The sequence below is a fragment of the Fulmarus glacialis genome, unplaced genomic scaffold (assembly GCF_000690835.1).
Source record: "Fulmarus glacialis isolate BGI_N327 unplaced genomic scaffold, ASM69083v1 scaffold33990, whole genome shotgun sequence".
In the NCBI taxonomy this organism is placed as follows: Eukaryota; Metazoa; Chordata; class Aves; order Procellariiformes; family Procellariidae; genus Fulmarus; species Fulmarus glacialis.
Genome location: NW_009188854.1, coordinates 9,639 through 22,182, shown reverse-complemented (window position 1 = coordinate 22,182; position 12,544 = coordinate 9,639). Strand labels below are relative to the sequence as shown.

The 12,544-nt window shown below is 46.5% G+C and overlaps 1 protein-coding gene across 1 annotated transcript; it reads left to right on the top strand.

Moving 5' to 3' along the window:
* Positions 1–5,209: 5,209 nt before the first annotated feature.
* LOC104078475 (chromosome unknown open reading frame, human C21orf140) lies at positions 5,210–5,970 on the top strand. Its single transcript, XM_009580125.1, is given in 2 exon segments — positions 5,210–5,372; positions 5,375–5,970. Coding segments are annotated over 2 exon segments (759 nt in total).
* The last annotated feature ends 6,574 nt before the right edge of the window (positions 5,971–12,544 follow it).

The following is a 12,544-nucleotide window of genomic DNA, read 5'->3' as shown; positions in this document are numbered from 1 at the left end:
CCCTTACGGGTAGTCAGCCCTTGCGGGCAGTCTGGGGAGGGGGTGAGGTGAGCCCTTCCTCTCCCTGTGCTCACTGTGCAGCGGGGGCTCTACACCGTGTACTGAGAGCTAAAATCAGACCTCAGCCACCCAGGTAACGGACCTAATGGCTCTGTCCCCTTCCCAGACCCAGGCACACCCATCAGCCTATGCCAATCCCTTGGCCTTGAAACTTTTCCTTCTCTTTTTTCTCCCCCACCTCAGGGAGATGCATATGTGTGTACATAACAGTTTCAACCACATCTGATAATGAGCTTCAACTCCTAAAGATATCCCCTTCCTAGAGAGTCCAAGGCAATAGATGGCCAAGTATTTCTACCTGAAATAGTGGCCGTACTTGGGCAGAAGCGATGACTGTGATGCCACCAAGGGGAAGGCTGCTAAGCTCAACCTTGGCAGAGAATCCCTAATTCTCAAACCCAAATTTCATTAATTTTCACAAGGTGCTTCGCCAGTCTTTGTGGGAAACCACCAGCAGGTGTAAAAGCTCTGTTCTAAGAAGTTTAGGGCTGTTACTTCCGATATTGGCTTAATTTAATTTCTGAAGTTTCCACCTTTTTCTGTGTTTCCACCCTGAGGCCGACTTTGATTTTGGCAGGTGCTTCTTTTATTGGTTCCATCATGGATCAAGAGTTAAAATTACACACTTTTGGAAAGTCTCATTTGACAACAGAAATACTACTTTGGCATGGGACTTTAGCTAGTGTTCAGGACTTTATCAGACAGCTAGGAGAGAAAACAGATTATTTAAATTGGGCATGGTATTTGTTAGAAAAAGAATCCTAATTTTTCTCACCCCGTGTAAGACTGGAAGAGAACCAAATTCCATGCAGAATAATGTTCTCAATGTTGGCTTTGGAAAAAAAAAATTCAAACTTACAAAACATTTTATTTAGATAAAAATAAAATGTTAAATTTCAAAATTCGCAACTTAATTTTAGCTGCTACATGTAATACAATACGGCAGTAAAAACATCCACTGTTTGCCTAACACCATGCCTCCTGTTTATGTGTATTTCATTATGTTCTGTATTTCATTATGTTTTTATTTGGCATTTTAAAATAAAGGGTTCGTGATTATTTTTAGCTTGCGTATAGAATGTGGCGACTGGTAACGTAATAACATAATTACTACTGAAATGGTTAATTAGCATGTAACTGATAATTGGTATCCTAATTGCTTCATTAATAGGGACTTTGTTCATGGGTAATTGGTAAATTTGTTATTTGGCTAAGTGGTACAATGGAAGCACCAAAAAAGTGCATGGAGTGGGGGGGATGTCACCGCTTAGCCCCCAGTTGTGTACCCAGGCAGTGATGGAGGAGCTGGCAGCAGGCAGGGGCCAGGCCTCCCACCTCCTGGGAAGGTAGGAAGGAAGCAGGAGGCCGCTGAGCCTGGGCACCCCTGTGAAATGCTCCACGTGCCACTGAACCCACCCCCCACCACCACCCGCAGACACCTGGGGGGCAGGTACCACCCCCGGCCGGTGCCCTGCGCGTGGGTGCTGGGTGCAGTGGCTGGGTGGGCTGGGGGCGGTGGAGGAAGACGGCTGGTCCCAGCACCGGTGCCCAAACCCCAACCTTCAGGGCACTGCCTTACTGCCAGAGGCAGGTCTTGCTGCTAGGGCAGCAGGGCAAGAGCAGGAGACTCCGGTGCCATGGCTGAAGGATAAGAGAGCGATCGGAAGTGCCTTCTCACATATCCCAGATGCACTTGTGAGGCAGGGGCTATGCCCAGGGATTTTGCACTGCGTGGCCTTGCTAGGGAATGTCAGAAGTCTAAAATTACAAAAGGAAGAAAGGTCCCTGCCCCGAAGTGCTCACTGGCTATGTAGACATGGGGTGGGAGGGAGAAGGGGCAAAAAATAACACAGCAGACTAAAGGTAGCATGGGAAATAAAGTACATATTTTTGTGTCTCAGCCCAGTGCTTTATGTCTGCTGCCCAAGTTTTTTAAATGATGTTGAGACACTGGGACTGTGAATAATTGTTTTTTAAAGCAGGTTAACAGGTGGGTTTATGTCATATGTGTATGAACAGGACAGAGGAGAATCCACTTCTCAAACAGTTACTCTGAAAAGGACATGAAAGCAGTCCATCCCTCCCATCTCAGTGCATATCAGTTGCATTATCATTGGTATTTTCATAACCAGTCAGGCTCAGACCAATTCATGGGGATTGAAGGAGCCAGGGCCAGCCAGAGATGCAGGCACAGTGATGCCACCTGACAGCGTAAGAGCATCACCATGTCCTTCTGGGACAGCACCGCAATACAGTGACACAGACCTTGCCCGTGTCTAAGGCCTCGCAAGCAGAAAGGCTGGTTTGCACCTCCTTCATCCACCTTGCTAAGTCCCTTCATCGGCACATGAAAGCACAGATAAGTGCTCAGCCTACAGCAGCAGGCTGTCTTTGTCACTCAGCTTGATGCTGCAAAACCACAAAAGCCTGGAGTGATAGAGCAACGGTTTTAGGACTGTTCGCTATAGGGGGTCCAAACTGAGGAACATCAAGCCTCATTTTCCTGGGCAGTCCCAGCGGTACCTACACGTGTGGTCCAGTTCAGAAGAGGACCGTGCTTTTAAAGCGCGTCTCCCAACTGCTTAGCTGCTGTGCTTTGGGTTGGCTCATGGAGCGGTCTCAGAGCACACAAATGGGCTGGGCACCACGCCTTTCAGCCCGTGGGCAGCCTGCGGGGGACAGCGGCACAGAGCTGCTGCTTGCCGCTGGTGACAGGGGCAGGTCTGAGAGGGATGAGGCAGGCAGTGTTAGAGCCGTCCTTAGCCTGGCACGGCCAGGATGCCTCAAGGACAAGCCCGGAGGGGGAGGAGAGGATGGAGGAGAGGGGAAGCCCTACCTCACTTTTGTACCTGGGGACACTGTCTGGATGCTATCACAGTTGTTCCCCTGACTTGTTTCCTACTGGTGTCCATTCACAATCAGAAGGTAGCTAGAAAGCAAGAGTAACAAAAGCAATGTGCCCTTTTTGTGTCTATCTCAAGGATGGCATGCTCCAACTCATGCACAATTAAGTAAATCCCCTCTGGAGAGGAGACAAGGAAATGACACTTTCAATTTAGGTAAAAGGGAATATGACTTGTGGTTCCAGTGGGTGTCATGGGTGGGATGCTTGTCACAGGCACCAAGAAGAATTAGGGAATAAGATTTCTTTACAAGTAGTTCTTTCGACACTTCACATCCAGTTCTTGAACAGTGAGGTCCCTAAATCAGCGTTTTGGAGGACCTCAGGCCCTAACCAGGCCTCTAAATGTGCACTTTTCACTTACTAAGGACCCAATAATTCCAGTAGGACTACTCATGTTGGGTTATGCTCCAGGTATACATTTATTAAGGACAAAAGCTAACACTAAAAGAGAAAGGTTTACCACAGTGTGAAATGCTAATAGAGATGAGTCAATATTATTTTGTGTTGTATTCTCATATGAATATGTACTGCATATGCAAGGATTTTTCTTCATCTGTGCAGTCTGAATCTGCCATATTTTGCATCTAACAAACCATATAGGCTTCTTTCTGGGGGTATACGCTGCTTCTTATATCAAATTTTCAGACTTCTGCTCTCCACGTGATACTGGTAACATGATGTGCCCCACCACTCATCTGCCTCAGCAAGGAGAACATCCAGACAGCTGAGTTAGACTCCACTGGCCATGTTCATCTTCACACAGTTTTTGACTTCACAGAGTTTCCCACTGCATTAGGGGGAAGGAAAACTGTTCCAGGGGGGATGATGCGGACTGTGGGGTATCTCAATTTCAGAGGTGGGCAAGGAAATGCGTGCCGTCATCAGAGACTGACACATTTGTGCTGTTCAGCCCCATCTGACGACGCCAGCATTCACTCCCAGCCTCGTAGGTACAGCTACGTGTGAGCAATTTAACAGTCTTGTACTGACAAGCTTGTTCCTGCGGTAAAACTCTGCATGTGCATGTGCAGGGAGGAGGAGGGACGGGTAAGAAACCAGATGGGTCAAAACAGTCTTCGCTTTCTGCTGTTCCACAGCCTTCCCCAGACGAACCCTTGCTGCCCTCAGTGCGCCTGCACACACGCATGCACACACGCATGCACATACGCATGCACACACGCATGCACGCACAGATGCACACATCTTCCCTTGACTGTTCCCGTCTCCCTAGGCCGGCTGCAGCCCTCACTTTCCACTGCTCCTGTGCCCCCGTTTGTCTTGCCATGGCAGCAGGGTGGTACCTGTCCAGCCTTCTGCTCTGACCTTCATTTCAGCCTGCGTGTTCACATAACACCACACGAGCAATTTTGGCTTTCCCCCACAGTCCCTTCCGTTTCCCTGAAGGGTTGCTCACCCTTGGAGGGGGTGATGGTGTTGGTGTCAGGCTTAACGCAGGTTCCTCAGGGGTTCGTCAGTAGGGCCAGCACAAAATGGAGAAGCGGGTGCACAAAGTGGGAAACTATGGCAACTCTAGAAACCAGTTACTCCTAAAAATACCTCACCCTGAAGCGACATTTGAGGCGTCATTTATTCGTTCCCCCCTCCAAGGCCTGGAGCTGGGCAGGCTGAGCGTGGTGGACCTCGCACAGGCTGCTGTGCTGTTGGGCGCCAGGCAGCACCTTGCACACTGCCGGGATTGGGCCTGCCTGTCAGAGAGGCTCGTGGGGGGGTCCAGAGGTCCTCCTTCTCCCATAACCAGACAGATGGGAGTTCAGCCCCCTTCTCCACCGAGGGGATTTCAAGACCACATCTTCCGTGAGGCCACACACTCACCAGGGAGGGAGGAGATAGTTTCTACCACTAGTCTCAAAGCCCAGGTGTTGGCTCACTCTCCATGCTGGCTCTAGGCAGCTCTTTTCTCCACATCCCCATCCCTCTGGACCCTTTTTGGCAGTGCCTGGCTGGCCCACACACGCACACAGGGCCCGAGCACCCACTCAGTGCTGTGAGGGAAGGAACCATGATGTTCAAGATGAGCAACGTCCTGACCAGAAGCCGCTAGCTGCACGGTTGCAGCCTGCCCGGCCTGATGGGACCGTGGTTTTCCAAGATGCCTTTTGATCAGCCACCTGGAAGTCCCTGCTGGTGCTGCCGCAGGTTGGGTGTGACACCGCGGGGCAGCGCCGGGGCAACAGGTGCATTGTGAGCTCTGCAAGCACCCTTCACGGGCCTCGAGAGGCCAGCATGCAGCGCTTCGCAAATCTGCTTCTGAAGCACATAATTCACAGGGGCTGCTTTGATGCTGCTTCAAAGAGGCAGTGCCTGCAGTATTTAAGAGCTCTGAGGACACTGCAGCTTAACGGTTTCAACACCATTTTTTTAGGGGAAACAGATATTCCAGAAAGTCTTATACAGGAGAAAAAATAGCCAAGGAGGCCAGCCTACGCTGGCCAGTATGGACACTTGTTCACGCTGGCAGCAGCCAAGGGTGGGTGCCCTGGAGGTACAAGCTGCTATTAAGAGGTGACCTGCCCATCCATCAGCAGAACGGTATCTTTCAGGAGTTGTGTGATTCTCTGACCACCTCCTATGGGAAGTGTGTAATTGTGACGAGGAATAAAACACAGCCGATGCGGGTGGGGGCAAAAGATGGCAAGGAGCCGGAGATGGGAACTCTGCTGCCAGTCCCACCAGCAATCTACATGTCCAGCATTGAGTGTTGCCCTGAAGTTGCTAGAGCAAATGGCCATGAGCTTCTTGTTGTGCCTTCGTCTTACAACTATCTCTATCCTATGGATGTTGCCTGGTCTTCTTTGAAATGGTTTATTATAAACAACAGGAAGGACTTTGCCCTGAGGTCTATTGAGAGGGACCACTCCTATAGCCGTATCCTCTTCAGTGACTTGATTGTTGAAGGAATAGAGAAGATGACCCCAAACAAATGGAAGGGAGCAATTAACAGAGTGAAGAGATGGGAGAACTACTACCTTGACACACTTTCTTAAATGGTTCTTCCTGCAGTCAGGCCTCAAATGAATTTTGGCTGGTATTGAATGAGTTACCCTGCTCCAGCTCTGCTGAGCCCTTTCCTTCAATGGGCGTAAACCTAAAGAACCACATGTCAATCGCACTAATAAAAGAGATCGTTTTAAATCCGAACGTTTCATTTTAGGTGTATTCCAGGACCAGGTTGACATGTGCTATGCTTGTGCTGTGAAGGGACAGTTAATTTGCCTTATCACAAAAATGGGCCAAAGCATGCCTAAGATCCAGTTTAGCCGTCCTTCTGCATAAATTCTTCTGTCATGGGAGTCATGAGACCATGCTATAGATGTAAATGCCCTCAATTTCAAGAAAGACTGGGCTGCAAAATGAATTCTGCAGGTCATGCCTGTCTTTGACCCAAATGGGAGATCTGCTCCTGAGCAGGGAATATGCTGGACCATGACTGATGCCAGAGTCCACAGCTTAAAGAAGTCTAAAGAATTTAATGCGACTTTCCCATAATATGCACATTAACATCTGATATCAGCTCAGTAGTTCATTACACCAAGCACCTTGCTTCCAACAGTGGTCTGCAATAAACATTTCAGTGACAGGTAAAAGAAATCTTTCTAAAAGCGAAGTTCCTTTTCTGAAGCCTAACCATTAGTAGTTGGTTCAGGCTTTAAAGCCTGAAGAGTTCAGTCTCTCAGGATAAAATATGGCACTCATCACTGGAGATTTTCTTTATCCGTGACATCGATTACTGAGATGTAGTGATTTCTCATGGAATTGAGTTCAAAAGGTGATTTATGAGTGATGCAAAGTAGTACTTCTTAACAGCAGTTTTTTCAAGTTCATTGAACACTTTCTTGTTTTTTTGAAAGCGGCTTCCAATTTACATTCTCTGTGTTGCTCATTACTAGGTATGTGTTTATTGTGTACTTCTAAGAGAACTAAGACCATAAAAACATAAAAGAAATGAGATGATTCACAGGTTCACTAAAACATTTCAATACACTGAGTCAAATTTGTGCAGTTTTTCTGCTGTGTGTGGAAAGCATCTAAACGAGCATTGTAATTTGGTGTGGCAGAGAGATATCCAAAAAGAGGAGTCTCATCTATCTTCAGAAGAATCCATGCATGTAATTCTCTAGAGCTGAGATTTGAATATACAAAAAAAAATAACCACCTTTCCTCAGCTTCATATTCATCAGCAAAAAAACCTGCTCAATTTTTACAAATATGGATGTAGCAGAGAATGGACAATTAGGTATTTAGAGTGGGGGAAAAAGGGGAGAGACTGGAGAGGGACAGGAATGTTTTTATTGTCCTGATATCATGGCTCTGAACAAAATTTCACATCGGCTTGAAGCAGCAGTTGCTCCACTAAATATCGATGAATATGAAGTGGTGTGAAATCAGCACGAGGAAAGAAATAGGTCCGGTGCCTCTTTACCACAAGGACAGGCAGTAATTGCACAGTAGTTTGGTTTTCTTGAGAAACAAATGATGCACGCCCCATTTTCCCAATGACTGTTTACCTTCACCCGGTGACACTGCACTGTACTACTGGGGAGAAGTAACAGCCCCACCGCAGCTCAGCCTTACCGGTCTCTGCTGCCATGGCTTACGCAGCTGCGGGTTTAGGGCCGCATTGCAACACTTCTTCATTGTTAGGGTGTGTCTTCTGCCATCCCTAATTCGCAGTGGAGTCCATGGGACCAGGTACAGAATCACCTGCTTTCTATCCATTTTAGCAACGAGGAAGTATCAAAAGGAAGTAGTTTGTGTCACAGGAATTTATCAGTCTTTCCTGGTTCGTATTCTGTGGTAAAACGAGGGTGAAGCCTCCATGAAGGGTTTCATGGAAACAAGCACGAGGAAAGAGGAAGCGTTTAGTGCCGCATCTCCCAGAGAGCGAGGGAAAAATATCCCTTCCCTGCAAAGGGCTGGGAAAGCCTCGCTAAACACCTTCACTCTTCCCAGCCTCCCAGCTGTGAGGTTGAGGGCTGGCGAAACTTTTTTACCCAGTCCTATTTAATGTGTATGGAAACCTGTGGGCAGGAAAAAGAACCGAGTCTGAGATCGAATAAACTTCGGTATTTTATATAAAATCCTCTGAAATGAGTCTTCTTCTTTCTTCCTCCCTCCCCCTTTGCTGCTGCAAAGGGTAATTACAACCCATGTTTTCTACAAAACGTTGTAACCCTTTGTACCAAAGAAAAATATTGTGGCTCATACAGTTCTGACTCAACTGGTAATTTAGGATGACAAGCAATTCCTTTAACATATGACTAAACAAGCTAATCGGAGGATGTTACCAAATAGCATGCACCTTATTCAAGAGCACTTGAAATAGCATGCATGCGTCTAATATTTTCTTGGTAGGATTTTAAATACCTATTATTTTATTAGGTTTGTGAGCAATAGCTCAGTACACTTGACCATTGCAGGAAGTCAAAGCAAATCTCTTTGTTCCCACTCACGACTCTCTTTGTGTGACTGAAATGCACCACTAGGATAAAATGATTAAAGTATCTTTGCATAAAGAGGAGAGGCAGATGCAAATGCATAAGTTGATGAAGAAGCTATAACAGATGTCCCTCTGCTCTAAGCTAGCTGGAATGCAAATCACCTGAATTTTCATGATGTCTCATTGACTAATTGCTTCTAAATGCTTTTCCAAGTCTCGTCTTCATGGAAAAAAACATTTATTTGCCTCCAGCTCATGAAGCGGGCTGTAATGATAGGCTCAACACAGTTTTTTCCCTATTTTCAAGTCCTCTGCCCTAATAGCATGCTGCAACCCAGGGTACAGAGGGAGAAATGCACTTGGCGCAAGAGCCTACAGAGGCCCAAGCCAGGGATGTAATGATGGGACACAAGGTGTGAGCTTCTGTGACTGAGCAGGCAGAGTGGGGCCCATTTTGTGCCATGCCTGAGAACGGGGAGAAGGCTGCCCAGGTAGTGGAAAGGCAACCAGCATCGCTCGAAGCCCAGCCTCTGCCTCTGTGAACTTGTTCCTTGAAATTTCGTTCTGCAGCGAGCATGTGGAGGAGGTACGGAGAGAAATGCACAGAGGAAAGAAGGAGGGATACGGGAACAATATTCTATGTAAGAAATGCAAAATAAGAAAACTGTTTTAGGAAACAAATACATGTAAGGGCCAGACTCATTTATAGGACTTAAACTGCACTTAACTGTCAGTGTCTGACATTTCTTGCTGGCTAGCTCTAAGCCTCCTCAAATCAATGAGAAATACTAAGCCAGGAAATTAGCCTGAATTTAGGCCAGAGGAATATGAGTCACAGCAAATCAAAAGAGCCGTAGGACTGGGAAAGTGCCACACCATCAGAAGCTGAGGCATTGGAAAACGAAACCAACCAATATGAGGAAGTCTGGGAAAAAAGACTAATAAAAAAGGATAGTCACCCAATCTAGTGATCAATAGGAAGCAGCTATATACATTCTCTGCTCTGCGACAGCCATCTCAAGAGCCTTTGGATAGACTGGAAACAGTCTCATGGTGAGGCATAGCCTTTGATGATGGTACACATGGACATTTTCAATAGCTCTCTCATCAGATTCAAAGAGGGAGAAATTGATGCCATATGGAGATACACATGAATACATGCCTAATCACTCAAACAAACTTTCTCACTACAGGAACATATGAGGAGTCCATTGCTATGGGGATAACTGTTCTGGTAACTAGCAGGTATTTCTGTTACCAGCTGGAGAAGGGCCAGCTGATGCTGTGATTATCCCCGAGATTGGTACACACATATGCCAGTCAAGGTTCAGCTGAACCTAGGTGACATGCTGGGCTTGCTCCAGTAGCCAAGACAAACCAGCTTCAAAAGCCAAAGCCAAACTGTGGAGTGACGTGTGTTGTGCGTGAACATCCAGCCACCTCTGAGTCCCCAAACCAGGAGCCACTTACACCCAGCCTACCTGAAAATGGCTTTTGGCACATGTCCGGGGGGTAACGTAAACTCAGGTTTGAGAAATTTTACCAGATCTGTCTCCACACACTCATGTGGGTTGTACATTTGTTTGTTTTCCACGTGATCAGGAGCACGTTCAGACACGAGACTGTCACAGGATAGTCAGCTCCTTCATGTGAGGTCTCTCAGCTCCTCCCTAAACTTGACTTGAAGGCTGAGGTTAGTACATAGTTAATATATAGGGAGAGGATGCAGCAAGTTGATGCATCTTCGGAAGCAATTTTGCAAAGGCTGTGAAGAACTGGTGAAGGCTGAAACAAGAGAGGTTTGCTTCAGCTTAGTCCACTGGTTTCTCCTGTGACAGAGATGGAAAAGGGGCATTGAGAGTTTGCCACAGTGCTCCTCTTTGGCCAGAGTTGAGGCCAAGGCGTTGACAGTCAGTAGGTAGGCAGAGACGCTGACTGAGTGTCACAGGTTAGAGCTGGGATCAAGGAGAACCGTGAAGGACTCTACCCCAGATAGAACATTTGCAGTGCCTTTACTGAGAAGAGCAAGAAAAAACAGCTGGAATTGCTGATCCCCAAGAGGAAAACTGAGGAAGGAAATTTTGGAAACAGTTGTTTGCATGTGAGGCTCTTGGAAAAGTTGAAAAATATTTAGCTCCCTGACTTGCAGCACAATGGCTCGAGAGCAATCATCTCTCCTGTCCTGGGGTGCTGCTCAGGGAGCTCTGCCTTCCTCCAGCACCAGTGTTGTTGTGTTTCTGGTAAAAGTCTTGTGGCCTTCAGACTAAAAGCATTCAGTGGTATTAAAATCAAGCTGAGTTCATTTCAGCCAAAGTCTAAAATGGATAATGAGAAAACAGTCCTGTTGAATGCTTCTTCACTTATTTTTCACTTCAAGGACCACAGATACCCACAGCCACTGAGCTCCCTCAGGCTGGAAGAGTCTTATTCCAGCAGCCACTGAAGTCGTCTCAGAACCTGTGAGAGTTTATTTTTTTTCCCTTAAAATCCCAACAGCTCCTTTCTTTATTACTACACACGGATTTCGGCTTTTGTTTGAAAACACACGGCCTTCGTGTCAGTAAAAGAAAGCCTAAAGGTGCAAACGTTAGAAGCTTAAAAGCCGGTAATCCTTTTATTTTCTCAGTTTTCAACACTTGGCACTGGTGACAATGACAACATCCAATAGTGAAAGACCTGTGCAAGTGAGGTACTGCATTAGGTTAAGCTGCCCATCTCTACAACATGAATGCTCTTTTTGAAAGGAGTAATTTTACGGAACAGCAGAGAAGGAGAGACTCTGTAGTTCTGTAGGCACCAGAAGGGTGTGACCTGGCTTGCTTTCTGGAATGGGAACATCTACGGGAGGATCCTGTGTAGATCCCCTGCTGTCTAACAAGCTGCACGCTCATACACACGGAGCACTTCAAGGCTCTCTATCCTTGCTGCCTCCTCCCACTTGCAGAAACTCAATCGAACTGAATTTTCTACTCCTCTTTTAAATTTACCAGGACTAATCGTACAACCCTTCTTTCAGTAAGAAGCCAGACTTCGAGGTCCCCGCTGTTTCTGAACAAGAAACTGAAATAAATCTGAGCTGCTGTCTCCCCCCAGTGTCAACATATTTTCTTGTTTAAGGCTGCAACTGCAGCATGTAGAATGCCCAAGGGTAAAAAAACCTGCTGTAACCTATCCAGTGATAGCATAGATCAAAACTCTACCCTGGTATGTCAGAGAACAGATACTGATTCAGGTTTAGGAATGGGTAAGATCTCGTCTTATTTTGGAAACTCTAGGATATCAGCCTGCTGCAACACCCACCACAAGCTCTAAGCGTTATCTATGCTGTAGCGCTACTCCGAAGTTAAGGAAAAAAGCAGCCAGGTTGGACCAGATTTGAAGTCTTACATGTACAAAGAGGTTTTCTGATTTGGCTTATAGAGGCAAAAAGGTGGTGATGTGGAGGACTTCTGAGGAGACTCCTCACAGCTGCTTTCTCCCCCATTCGAGCCAGGGACAAAAAAGAGGCTCCTTGTGTTAATTCCCTTCTTGCACATGTTTGGCAAGGTAGTCCCCCCAGATTTTAATGCCAGTCTTGATTGCTTTGGGTGCTAAATGGTGCCCAATTGGTGCCCAATTGCTTCGATGCTAAATGACTTGCTTTAAAGGAAGATTGTGTACCTTTGATTCTGCTTACAGAGCAACTGTATTGAAGTGGAGAATACCTCTGCTTTCAGTTTAAAAAACAAAAAAAGCTCATTATTACTATTGGTCTAGAAAAACCTCCTCTTGGTTGAGAGTCTAAAAAAATCTAGATTGGGGCCAATATTCAAAGGCAACCAGTGACTGCATGGAGCCAAGACATTGCTTACTTTTGAAGCTGGTGGACACTACACGGGCCTGACAATTTCCTGTTAAGGTTTGGGCGTGTGGCTTAGCTAAGTACCTTGGTGCACTTCCCTCAATAGCTGTTTAATGGAGGTGGTTAGCAGAGTCTGTTCTCACTGAACACCACAGAGCCATTTAATTAAATTACCATTTAATTCCACCTTTGCATAGACAGATGACTGCTGAGACTGTAGAGGGAAATTGCTGTTTTACAACGGCACTACGAATTCCCTGGCCTGGCAGTCCCGAGGCTG